Source organism: Sparus aurata, chromosome 15, assembly GCF_900880675.1.
Source record: "Sparus aurata chromosome 15, fSpaAur1.1, whole genome shotgun sequence".
In the NCBI taxonomy this organism is placed as follows: domain Eukaryota; kingdom Metazoa; phylum Chordata; class Actinopteri; order Spariformes; family Sparidae; genus Sparus; species Sparus aurata.
In genome coordinates, this window is record NC_044201.1 from 8501420 (window position 1) to 8514863 (window position 13444).

The window sequence follows — 13444 nt, forward strand, 5'->3', positions numbered from 1 at the left end:
TACATCATGTAGCTGATATATGCACTTTAACGTTAATGCAAGAGTCCCATTAAATTTACCCATCATAATTTTAACACAGTGTACTTGTACTACAGTGTAAACAAAAACGAAAACCCAGTTGCTCACGAAACACCATGACTGCCACTGTTTGACTCAACAGTGTGGGAAAAAGTGAGAAAAACTATAAAGTGTTAACAAGTTTCCTGTCAGAAAGCATGTTTCATTTCAGCGTGGCACAGAACCCACATCAGTTCAGAGGGGAGAGAACCCCACCTAAATGATGTTTTTCACTTCCGCAGAACAACATAAGAGTGCTTCAGTCCTGAAGAGGCCTCCTTACTTCCCTGTTTCCAAGGACAGTGAAAGCACAAGCAATTAGACTCAAACTGTGGGAGCTAAACTGCCAACCACGGAAAGAACCAAGAAACTACTTTAAGCACAGCCAACTGAACTATTCTGTCAAACATGGCAACAAATTTGTGCTCTGAACTACAGGTTGGTTTTATGTTTTCCTTGCATTTTTGAGGGGTGTCAGCCTTTTACTTTTTTTTTTTTGTCACCACAAAATGATGTTTATTCCCATCCAGTTTGAGTTTTCTTTGCTCTTGAACTGAAGCTAAAATAAACTGCAAAACTAAAGGTCTCTGATCCTGACTCTGCAACATTACTCTCAGCAGCAACCTGTGTAGTGCCACTCATAGCACATCATTAGAGCAATGTTTCCCCTAAAACATAAGTAACTAAGTGAATTACTAAAACAAATAGATATTAAAGACAATTTATAATAATATAAATAAAGGCAAGTAGCTATATCTGAATTGTTGTATTTAGGTAATTTCAACCTATATGTCATGTGACAATCATCTGCATGAGAGAAATGACTCGTAACATTGCATGTTTGTGTGTGTGCTGTTGTCAAGTGTGCATGTTTCTCACACTGTGTCCCTTCTAGTGTTACCATATTCCTGGAAGAGTTGTAAGCACACTGGATTGCATTGCGCTGTAAGGTGACTCCGTCTGACAGCTCTGCTGCTCCATATCTGCATCTATATATGGGAGGCAAAACATTAGAAACCGACATATTTCACCTTTCAATGGAGTCTCTACAACTGCAACAAAAACAACAGCCTCTAAAGTGTTCAAATCCACATTAGGACTCCATGTAACAATTGTTTTTATATCATTTTGTTTATCGAGTATTTTGTTTAATTAATCCGGGAAATATTATCTATTTAAAAGTCCCTAGAGTCCAAGATGATGTCCTCAATGTTGTGTTTTGTCCAAAATTCTAATATGCTACATTTATTATAATAATAAAAACAGAGATGCGACCAATCGTCATCTCATTTGATGATCAAGAACCAGCATATATTTAGCATTTTCTTGATAAATATCCTAATCAATCCAACATTCAACATTTTTGCTGGCTAACTGGTTACACTTTCTAATAACCGTCATTCATAAATATAAAATGTATCCACTAAACCTTGTTTAACAGTTATCAACTGTAACAAACAGTGAAATGCTTTCTAATATACTGTTTCAACAATTGTAAAGGTTTAGAAACATCAGTTGCAACTTTATAATGGCCATCCAAATAATGTCTAATAACATTAAACATTACAATACACAGTATGTGTTAACTATTTACAAAGTATTCTAAACATCAGTTTCAACTTTACAATAAACAACTGTTTAATGGTTTAGAAAGCATTTGTTTGTTAAAGGGGCACTATGTAGTTTTTGGGAGGAGATTCAAACTCAGAATTGTAATATTAATAATAATAATAATAATAATAATAATAATAATAATAATAATAATGCATTTAACACTTAACAAAGTGGAACAAACAAAAAAAAGAATAAATGGATCAACAAAAAAATACATATAAGATAAAGAAATAGAAAAGTTTGATGGGGGCTTGATCTAGAGCTGATAGGCCTTATCAAAAAGATGGGTTTTTAGGTCTCTTTTGAAAGTCTCCAGAGAAGTATTTTTACAGTATATTTACAGTATTAATGATTTAATAATACAAACACAGTATACTCAAATATGTAATTCTTTAATAAATGAATAAACGAGCTGTTCTGAGAGGAACATAAGGTCCCAAAATACTGTTTGAAGCTAGAAAGGTGGCAGGGTCCACCACATATAAACAATTTATGAAGCTGTGTTGTCCTGTGTTGTTTTGTTTTTCATTTGGTTTATTCAGTTACAAAGACAAAAAGTTTGTTTATGTAGCTTATTTAGGCATACACAAAATCAGACAATGAATAGCCTTCTCCTCTAACTTTAACAGTCCATTAACAATATATTAAATACAGTTATTGATAATTGAAATTGATATTCATTGATTTTCCGTCGATGTTTCTAGACTAAGTTTGGCATGATTGGAGCAAGCAGTTTAACACAACTATAGCTCATGTTTGTGTCAAGTGATTTATCAAGTTAACTCATACTGTAACTTCTCACCTGCATGTCTCCAGGTGATGGTTCGTACCCTGTTGTTAAAATAAAGACAAAATGTGAACATTCACAGAGTAAAACAGCCGGCCACCGCTCGGCAGCACAGAGCTCCCGGACTCGTCGAATAGAACTACAAAAACACAACGTGCTCACGTCACCCTTGACCCCCGGGCGTCACTCTGCGTCGTTTTGCCGGGAATGCGGTACCACGTGCCTCCGGCCGGCTTGCTTGTTCCTCCAATGCGCGATTCATTACTTTTCATTCCGAAGCGAGTAGGGGCAGGGAGTATACTCGCAAGATGGCGGCGCGGTGGGGAGCAGGCGAGGAGACTTTAACTGCGTGCAATATGGATTTTTTCCCCATGGAAACACTAGACGAGGTGATGAACACGTCTGTGCTTTATCCGCTGGCTTTTAACGCCACTGTTGGCAGTTGTGTGTGTGTTTGTGGGAGCGGGGAAGAGGGTGTTGTGTGTATGAGCCGCACACTGCGCATGGAAAAGTGACACGTGGATACAGCTGTAGTATCACTAGTTAAACTTATTCAAAAAGTCAGTCAGTGTGTAGTGCTGCCTGCTGCTAAATGACTCCCCGGTCGTTGGTGTTGTTAATACTGCACAATGCTTCGTTATGAATGTGCTGGTATTTTGTAGCTGTGTGATAATGCTAGCCGGTGAGTCGAGGATGGCTTGTCTGGCCGTGTAGTTATCCACGCAGTTTTCCTGCCTTTACCTCACGAACAGTTTAAACAAGTGTGGTGACAGTTGTGTATTTTTATCGGCACTTGGCCTGACATGTGCACCAGTTGTGTAGCGAATATCAAGAATGCGCATTTAAGCTCCATCAGTGGGTTAACGTGCAAATGGTCTGTGTATGTGAGAGAGAGCTGCTCATCAACTGATTCATTCACACGTGGTAACAAACACTGGCAACATGCTAATCAGCCAGCTTTACCGTCGCTGCAGTGTGGATGTATACTTTTGTTTTTTTTTAGGCTGACAATGGTGAAGAGGGCTATACGTCAGTTTGGCCGTGGTGTAGTTAGTGGGGCTCCGTGCCAGCACGTTGCAGTAATGTGTCACCGCTGATGATGCACACAGTGATGAAGCGGTTTTTATATTTAGACGATGGCTGCAATCAGTGCAGGTCCACGCACCTGTGTGGGTATCCAATCGTACACTGCAGCAGCAGAGTCCGAAGTATTCATTCAAACAAACCCTGTGTGTGTGTCCACATGTGGTTTAGTCGTGGTGAATCACATGTTGGCTTGTCTCACACATGCGCAGAAGGGGCAATCAATGTAATCTATGTACACACCCTAAACCATAACGTTTGTTAATAACCGACTGTAGATGTTTAATGTTAACTGTAAAGATGTGAAGTCAAAGTTTTTCATGTAGATGTGGACAAACAGGAGCAGAAGTGAGGGCCCTGCTCAGGTTTGTTGTAGTGCAACACGTGGGCTAGTAGGTAGCCTCCCTGTGGACGGGGTGAGGCGAGGATCAAACATGTCTGCGCACTGTATGTGCATGTGTAGACCGAAACACGTGGGTCACTGTAACACACTACTGCCCTGTGAGGGGAAAGTGCATGATGTTATCAGTTGTTTGGTCTTCTAGTCTAGGGCGACTGGTAAGCCGGACTTACTATATTTATGCATATGATTCAAATTTGAGGGTTTGTTATGCAGCAGTGGAGCCTGCATCACATGGTGTCCAGCACATGTCAACACATTTTATTTGTTAAATTTTGCATTTGTTTATCAACTTGCTTTTGAAATAGAAGTATTTTAGCATTGCCTATGTTATCCTTTGAACATTGTGCTTTGGACAGATTCTTTGAATTAAGTTTTGTGGAAAGTAGTAACTTTTATTGATTTAAAATTTGAACCCCTCATGTGTCAAACTGGTTTTTACACTAATGTTAGTGTGTGTTTAAGATCATAAGATTATGCCTCGAGTATTTGTTTTCATCCTCTTGTTCTTGGAACTCAAACACATGCCCTGCCTCACCCTTCAAGCTAAGAAATATTGATTCTTATTATTACTGATGATGATGATGATAAATAAAACTACTGTTTGGATTTAGTAACCGCTTGACTTCATCCATTCTGTACTGTGATGATTAAATAGTACTTGCCAGAATTATATGTACTTGTGCATGAAACGAGTGTTCAGTTTTGTCATAAATCCTCAAATGTATTTTTCCTCTCTAGACCTCCGTGCTGAGCTCTGAAGAAACTTTAGAGACCCTTCAAAGCTGTTTAGACCCCTGCATCCTTTCTATCTTTGAGGACACACCAACAATAGAGGCACGTATTACAGTAATTTGAGAGCTCTATGATTTGTAAGCATTGTACAGTTGTTTGTTTATCCTCCCTGTTGTGCATTCTTTGACCTAATTCCCATGTTTTTATTTAGACTAAAGGACTGGACGATGAAAGCGAAGCCACGCTGCTAACGGCCCTGACAGAGATACTTGACAATGTGGATGATGAGAACCTGTCCCCGTTTGACACACTGCCTGACTCAGACCTGTTGTCAGGTCAGAAGGGCAGGGAACACTCTCCGGTGAGTGCCCCAGCTGTCGTACATAACTCTCAATGTGTCTTGCAGATTTCTACTCTCAACGTGCCTCGTCTGGCCTTTGAGCCTGTGGCAAAAAGAGTGAAAGGGACAACCTGCTGACCTCTGGTTCTAAACTTGCCCATTATGCTACAGTCTGCAAAAGTGTGATGGAATTAATTACATTATGTACTTGTTTCTGTGTTGCTTTCTAGCTCAGGCGATTGCTCTGTCTATCCCGTTCCCCGCCAGAGAAAGACGCACTATTTAGTGCAAGACCCTTATCAACTGGAAAGGTAGCTTTTTACTTGTAAGCACGTAAATAAACGTGTACAAAAGATGGATTTTATGATTTATCTGGATATTTGTTTCCCTGCCTGTATTCAGAGCCTCCCCAGAATAGCGGACTCTCTCCAGAGGAGTGACGGGGAGGAAGAGGAAGATGGCTCCCTCAGTCTGAGCCCCCTGGGGAACGATTCATCCCCTGACAATGACCTGCTGGACTTAGAAGGTCTGAGCCTCCCGCTGCCTCTCACCTTCGAGCAGGAGGGTGAGGATGGTGTTTCAGTTAGTCTTGGGGACTTGGTCAGGCACATGCACCCGTACTGTATGGCCATTTGTGTGGAGAACGAAGAGGGGGAACAGATGTTGCCCGAAGGAGGCATCTTATTTGAGGTTGTGGACCAGGGGGAAAACGGAGAACCCATCCTGGCCATCCCTAACATGGATCTCCCAGTCTCTCTGCCACTTATAGAGCAGCCTTCAGAAAATGAGCAGAAAGTTTCAGATGAAGCTGAAGACGTGGCCTCTGACAGTTCAGAGCATATAGTAGTTGATGATGAAGATGTAACAGTCACCGAGGCTCCAGTGAAAGTTGCGGCCCCCGTGACGCCAGATTTCTTTTCAGATGTGAATGATGAGATTATCATGAAGAGACAAAAAGATGAGATTAGAGAGAAAAGCCCCTCCCGGAGAAAAAAGAAAAAGAAATCCAAGGAACAGTGCCAACCCAAACCTGTCGAGGGAAGGGTCCTTAGGAGTGGCAAAGTAAGAAATGCAGCAGAACAATCATCAAAAAAGACAGAAAAAAGGTCAGTCAAAGAAGAGAAGAAACACAAACTCCCAAAGGTTCCTGTTGCCTCAGCACCAGCTTCTTCCTCTGTAAAACCTAAGAAACTAACTCCAAGCCAAACTGAAGCAAAAAAAGAAATCACCACTACAACACTATCACCTGAAATGAAAGTGCAAGTTGCCACATCTGTGTCACCCAGACAGGAAGAGGCTCCGTTAACTGCTGGCTGTAAAAGTCAGCCCACTGCTGTGAGCACCCAACAGCCTGCTGAAATACCCAAACAGCTGGCTTCGACCCCCGAGAAGGTGGAAGACTCATCAGCAGCTCCCTCTACTCTCCTGCCCCCAGTGTCTTCAGAGAGCCCCGCAGCTGCTCCCGGTCCTGTAACACCCCAGGCTACACCACCTGTTAGTGAGCCCCTCCCTCCTGTGGCCCCTGCAGTCTCAGAGCCCAAGCCCAAGTCACTCAGTCTAGCTGAGTACCGGCGACTCCGACAGCAGAAGAAGCCGGCTCCGGTGGAGAAACAAGACAGCAACAACAGCACTAAGTGGCCAAGCCTTCCCGAGCTGCCTAAAGAGCTCCCCCCCATCCCCTGCCTCCCAGACCCCTGCCCCAAGGATCCTCGACGCCCCATCCCCCAGGTGGCAAAGAAGGAACTGGAGGATGTCAGACCTGCCTGGCAGCCAAGGGGACCGTGTGCGCCACCCACCCCTGAGGCTCTGTTGGTTCCACCAGCCTACATGGTTGCGTCATCCAGCAAAGTTTCTGCTGCTAGTCCTGCTCCTAAACCCCAGCAAACATCTGAACCTTCAAAACCTTCTCCACCTGAGAACCCCTTAGCTCCTGCCCCCAGTTCAATGAATTTACCCCCACATCAACACATCAGTGCTGTTCCTTGTGTGCCACAGAGCGCTGGCTCTGCAGCTCCTCCAACACCTAACACTCAGTGCATTTCATCATCAGATAGGAAATGTTCTCCTGCAGTCTCAGGGGAGAAGAATAAAGTTGACGAAAGGCCCCAGTCTCAGCCTGCATCTCCTCAGTCTGTGGAGCTTCCTAAAACCTGTCCCAAAACCACTACAGAGGCGGTCAAACCCCCAGCTGCTACTCTGTGTGCTGCCAGAGCCCCGCAGAAGGTCACTGTTGTTTTATCAAAGGTGCCTGAGGTCACTGCTCCTACCTTGTTGGATAATGCCCTCACATCTGATGTCAAGTACTCCAAACCCACAGACAATGATACTAGACCTGCCCATCACTCAGACTCCAAAACCCTGAAGGTAGAACCTGTTGTGCTTGAAACTAAAGAGAAGCCCACTACAGCAGTGAAGCCCCAAAAGGCAAAGAGCCCCACGCAGGAGCTGATTGAGGCCTTCACCAGTGAGATAGGTGAGCTTTAAGTTAGTTTCTCTAACATTTTAATTTAGTTCAAGGAAAGGCTGACTGCGAATTAGAATTTTATTTCCATACCATGTCATTTAAGTGAAGAAGTGTGTTTTGGCAGCAATGTGGGAGGAAAGAACTAGGAGAGTATCAATGTTTTGGTACATGAATTCAGCTTAGGTAGTGCCTGGTTTCCTTCTCGCGACTTGAAGGAAACAACTCTTCCAGAGAGACTTCGTATATTTGTAATGTAATTTTCTTTGTAAAAAAAAATCTTTCTTTTTTTTTGTCTTGTAGGTATTGAAGCTGCTGATCTGACCAGCTTGCTGGAGCAGTTTGAGGAAACCCAAGGTAATCAATAATGCTGGATTTGTTTTAGTTTTTTACTATAGTTTGTCTGAAACAATTGCTCTGTCCATTCAATGTTTGACAATGTTACACACTCAAGTACTTTTAGTCATACCTTATTTCCTGTGTGAGGATGGGTGTACTGGCCAGTAGCTTAGTGAGTCACATAGTGTAGTACTTCACTAAATGTAGTATCAGTTTTCCCGATTTCGTCACATCAGGAAGAGGCGTACAACAGTGCAGTAGTGGTTTAAGTGAGTTGAGGGGCTTTGATTAAGACTTCAGAGGATAGCAAGTGCCAACTTAAAGAGCTTAATAGATCACAACAAACACATTAATGTTGAACGTGTGCCATTCCCTCATAGTTTCGACCAACAGAGCTTGTACTATAGCCGCCTGAGTTCATAGTCCAACAAAAGAGACACGGAACAAAGATTATCTGGCTGTTAATATGAACTTAAAGCTTATCTGATCCTCCTCCAGAGGAGTGTTTTTGAATGTTCAAAGATTACAAGTGACTCAGTAATTGTCAAAATGGCAGGTTTTCACTGAAACGTTCCCCTTTAAGAGCCGGGTGCTGCGGGGGGCAGAGAAGCAGCTTTGTGCTCTTGTCTGCTCAGCTGCTGGAATTCTGCCCTGTCCGCAAATCCATTTAACTCTCGCCCTGCTGTCTTTGTTTGGGCGGATGTACAAGCCCCTAACAAGTGGCTGGACTCTGTGTGCCATTACTCATGTCAGTGGATTTATTGAACCATCATACTGTGCACTATGGCTAATGTAGCTGCAGACCATTGGGAGGATTCCCATGGAAAATACACAGTGTACTAAAATTAGGAGTGGAACACACACAATGCATGTACAACTGACAGGTAGTTCATCCTTTGTCAGTCAGGCAGACTTTAACTTAAAACTTTTCATTTTGTAGGTTGTTTTTTTTGTTTCTCTGTCTGATGTTATTACTTGTGCATTTGCACTTATTACCTTGTTCCTTCTCTCCTCAGCCAAAGAGGAGCATTGTGTGCCGGAGGTCTCTGGTAGAGCAGCAGCTGTAGGAAACTCTAGGTGAGTTACCCTACAGCTCTCAAGCTGCTCTGTGTGAGTGGTGAAGTCCTGGTGAAGTTTTTTTTTTTTTTTAAAAAGAAGAAAGAAAACAGTAATACCGTTTTGCTGTGTGAGCGTTTGTGTGTGCGTGTGAAGGTGACACACACCTTTTGCCAAGACCTACCGCAAACCCAGCTTTTTCTTGGCCACAGTGGTGGCTGTATTTATCCAAATTGGCTTGTTTTTGTTTTTTGGTCCTACTTGGTTTCACTCTAGTACACCATTTACTATTTATACACTTACACACTCTTTTGCTCCCTTTGTAGCGTTGAGTTGGCTCCAGAGAAGACAGTTGTGGAGCGCGTGAGAGCTAATGACCTCTCAAGCACTGCAGGTAATTCAGCATTCTGCCTTTGGCATCAATATGAATAATTTCAGCAATAAAACAGCAGAGTCATTAGATATGGTTGCCAAAAATAGTACGTTATGTTGCTTATAATTGGGTTGCTCTTTCTCTCTTTAGCTCTAACTCCTCCAGCCACTCCTCCTCACCAGATGTGGAGACCCCTGGCCCCAGTGGCCCTCCTGGGAAAGAGCAAGGCTGCTGAGGCCTCCAAGTCTAGCCCCTCCAAGGTTATTCAGATAGAGGCCCGGCCTCTGCCCTCAGTCAAGGCCCGCAGCAGACCCACTCCTGCTGCTGCCACCGTTTCCTCTGAAGTGGCATGCATGGACCATGACTATTGCCTCCCCAACAAAAGCACTGGAGAGCCAGGCAAGCGCTGGAATGTCAAACAGCAATCTTTTATCACTATTAAACCCATCAAGCCAGCAGCAACCACTACGCAAACACCCACAGCTGCCCTGATATCATCTGCCCAGTCTACCACAAATGCTGCAGGTGCAACCAAAACACAGTATGTTCCACTGACGAAGCCCCTGGATCACAGGCCTGAAGGGATGGAGGAAAGCTCAGTTCTGGAGACACCTGATGCTTCACCTGCTCGGGAGGAGACTGAAGTTAAAGAAACAAGCTCGAGGAGAGGGCCTTTTGGGAGGTCGTACCGTCAACATGGTGCTTCTCGCACACCCAGCCCCAGATCCAGCCCCAAAGAGAGGAGCGCAGGCCGGTCAAGAAAAAGAAGATCCCATCGTTCTCCCAGCCCCATGTCCAGCAGTTCAGAGTCAGACTCCCATTCCTCTAGATCTCGGTCTAGATCACACTCTCCATCTAAGAAAAGGTTAGATTGTCAGTCAAGACCATCATCCTCATCATATTCTGTGGGTTTCAATTTCCTTTTGTTCATCACTGGAATGTCCTCCTATTTCCTCTTCAGGTATCGTCGCTGTCTCTCTCGGAGTAGCTCCAGCTCCTCATCCTGTTCCTCCTCTCGGTCCTCTCCCTCTGTGTCCCGCTCCCCTCCCAGGAGGAGAAGGTACTCGTATTCCTCCTCTCGCTCTGGCTCTTGGAGTTGTTCCAGGTCGCGGTCACGATCCCCTCAGAGACAATCACAGTGGGGTAGCAGCAGAACATTGTATAGGTACAGCATATCATTCATTCTCATTAAAAACATTTTTTATAGCTTTAATTTGACTTTAATTTTCGGTTAAAGAAAGACTAAATACTTCTTGTCTTCCTCAGACCCTCATGTAGGCCTGCCTGTGGTCCCAGTGCGCAGCCAAACGTGGAAAGGGGGAAGAAATGGAAAGAGAAAGCCATTGTAAGATAATTTTCTGAGTACACAGGTCTCAGAGCAAAATGGTTCCAATACTGTAACTGTGAGTCATCTGATGGAATACTTTCTTCTCTCAGGAGGAACGCCGGGTTGTTTACGTTGGTCGAATTCGGGGAACAATGACTCAAAAAGAGCTTAAAGAGCGCTTCTCTTATTTTGGCGAGATTGAAGAATGCACCCTGCACTTTAGAGACCATGGGTAAGCGAGCAAACAACTCGTAACAAACATGCATTTCCCTTCATTGTTTGATTTTGTATTAAGGGATTTACTGTTGAAACATTGAAAAGACTATAATATGAGCATACTGCACTGTCTTTGATCCTTGTTGGTCTTGCACATGACCTCTTAGGCCAAGCTACAGTGCAAAATTAAATTCAGGCTTGTTCATAACTGGGGCCTCCTGGAAACACCCCCAGGTTGCTCTTTTAAAAGCAAGTCACAGCTCCAAACTTTGCACAGACCTGTCACTAACAAACCTCTGACAAACTGAAATTAATACAAGCCAATGTTTTGCCTCTGTCACAGGGACAACTATGGGTTTGTGACTTATTACGACACCAAGGATGCTTTCACGGCCATCGAGAGTGGGAGCAAGCTGCGCAAGCCAGATGAGCTGCCATTTGATCTCTGTTTTGGTGGGAGGAGACAGTTCTGCCAGAGCAGCTACGCCGACCTGGGTACGTGTCAATCAACATGTGTTCCTGTAGTTTCTGTAGCTCGTACCCAGAGTGCTGTTTGTCCGTCCAAATGCTACCGACATGGTTTTCAGAACATGGGAGATATTGGCTGCAATTCATTGTTACAGCGTCAACAGAAGAAGAATGCATCAACTAAAACCAAACACCCCAAAACGTGGCATATCACATGACAAGTCTTTGAAGGGATGGCATGCTGTCCTTTTTAAAATGTGGGGACACCTAAACACACTTTGGCTTTCATTATCAACTCTTCCAAAGCTTGCTAGCAGGGCAGTAGCTACAGCTGAAGAGACTCTGGTTGTGTCCTCTATATTGATTTTATGAATGTGGAGGTTTTGTTGACCTGACCTGCTTAAATGACATTACTTTTCATGTGGATTTGGACGCATGATTTTAGTATTTATAAAATTGTGGATATAACCCTGGTTCCAATAGTCCCAACAGTGTTTTGAAGTTGTTCCTACCCAAATGCTGTTTGTTCTGGCGGCAATGTCCATTTATTTTGCACTGCTGACTTACTATGTCCTTCTCTTTTCAGATTCAAGTAGAGAGTACGATCCATTGCCTGGGAAAGGCAAGTATCATGCACTAGACTTTGACACTTTACTAAAGCAGGCCCAGCAGAATCTGAAGAGGTAACAGGAGGCCTGCAGCAGGAAGCAGCTGACACTTACCTCAGAGCCAACGGTTGGCTCCTCACCTGCAACACTGTCTTTACATTTTAGTTGTTGCATTACTTTTGCATAATTTCTTTTGTTTGTTTTATTTTGTTTCTGCAAGCTAACACCTTCTATTGAAGTGAAGATTTGTAATGAAAGTAGTAAAAGAAAAAAAATGGAATAAGAAAAGTAAAATAATTTTTTAAAAGTTTATTTAAATGTTAAATCAAATTGTATGGAGAAAAGCATTTTTAAAAAGGGGAACGGGAAGAGGAATGGAATTCCCTTACCGGGAGAGATTGTAATACATTTGAATGTACTACACATCTAAATAAAAAAAATAATAATAAAAAAACATGAAATCTGTTTATTTTTTCATTCCAACTTGCATGTCTGTGTTTGTCATTTTTAAATCTTCTTCTTTTTGAAAACTAAAGGTATTATTTATAAGCTTTTTTGTAAGGCAAGACATGCCTGAACTTTTTTTTTTTGTGGCTTACATTTCTGGGTCCTGATATAAACATTTTCATGGGCAGACAATGACTTGTCATGAGCAGGAAAAGCACAGGTGAAACTCATTGTGTTAATTGCTTCCATGAAGTGTACCACTAAGTCATTACAAGGAGCCAGAATGCTAAATATCAGGAGCCTGGAAGTGGCTCATCTGAGAGGAATGCACTCATTATTAATCTTATTGATTACAGCTGTGCCTCTCCTGCTGTGATATCTGCTGTGAACAAGCTGCACACATCACTGCCATGGTTTTTTGGGAAACTAAAACTGAAAAGGGGTTATGTTTGTATGTTAGAAACACTTGTTGCTTTTCCTCCTGTGACGGGTCCAAATGTCTGCTGTGAACAAATTTTCTCACATGAAGGAGAAGGGGTTCCTCTCATACTGCATGCACCAGCTTTTATTAAGTATAGTACACTATAGCGCACTTTCTTTATTAGCGCTGGGTAATTATGCCAAAACACAACTGATATATCCTTGTTTATTAGAACAAAGCATGTGTATTCTGCTGATACAGGGCACACAGGCTCGGATCATAACAGATGAGCAGCACCTCCCCTCTGCTGGAGCGCGGCTGCATTCCTAATATGGACTGAATCTCAAGATGTTAGACAGCTGTTGAGATCATTCACACAGTCGCTGAAATGAGCGATGTCTGGACTTGTGCTACACGTTTAGCTATTCTGCGAGCATGATTTATCCTGGCCCCCCCATAAATAAGCAAGATTAATATTGCTCTCATCATCCCCAAATAAATCTGACGGAAAATTGTTTCGTTATTGACCTGCATGCAATAAAGTCTTTCTGTGTAATAACAAAATTTGTCTTCACGAATCAATCGCCGCAATTTGTCTTCACGAGTCAATCGCCTGATAGCCGCCAATGTATGGTTGCAAACACAGATCAGTTCACCTCTTATACTATCAGTTACGTGTTGGTGTTTAGCGTTGCGCAGTAAAGATGTCAGC

At 43.0% G+C, this 13444-nt stretch overlaps 1 protein-coding gene and 1 non-coding gene across 2 annotated transcripts; both read left to right on the forward strand.

Annotated features, from left to right (window-relative positions):
* Nucleotides 1-2668: 2668 nt before the first annotated feature.
* On the forward strand, nucleotides 2669-12318 carry pprc1 (PPARG related coactivator 1). The gene is made up of 14 exons (XM_030441847.1): nucleotides 2669-2847; nucleotides 4683-4778; nucleotides 4888-5037; nucleotides 5247-5327; nucleotides 5419-7489; nucleotides 7781-7834; nucleotides 8833-8893; nucleotides 9199-9266; nucleotides 9396-10110; nucleotides 10207-10410; nucleotides 10512-10590; nucleotides 10683-10804; nucleotides 11132-11283; nucleotides 11843-12318. Exons 1-14 carry the CDS (start codon nucleotides 2767-2769, stop codon nucleotides 11941-11943), a joined length of 4035 nt encoding a protein of 1344 aa, XP_030297707.1. The 5' UTR covers nucleotides 2669-2766; the 3' UTR covers nucleotides 11944-12318.
* Nucleotides 10911-11050, forward strand: LOC115597221 (small nucleolar RNA SNORA50). Its single transcript, XR_003987046.1, has one exon. It is a non-coding gene; the product is annotated as a small nucleolar RNA SNORA50 (small nucleolar RNA).
* Nucleotides 12319-13444: the final 1126 nt, after the last annotated feature.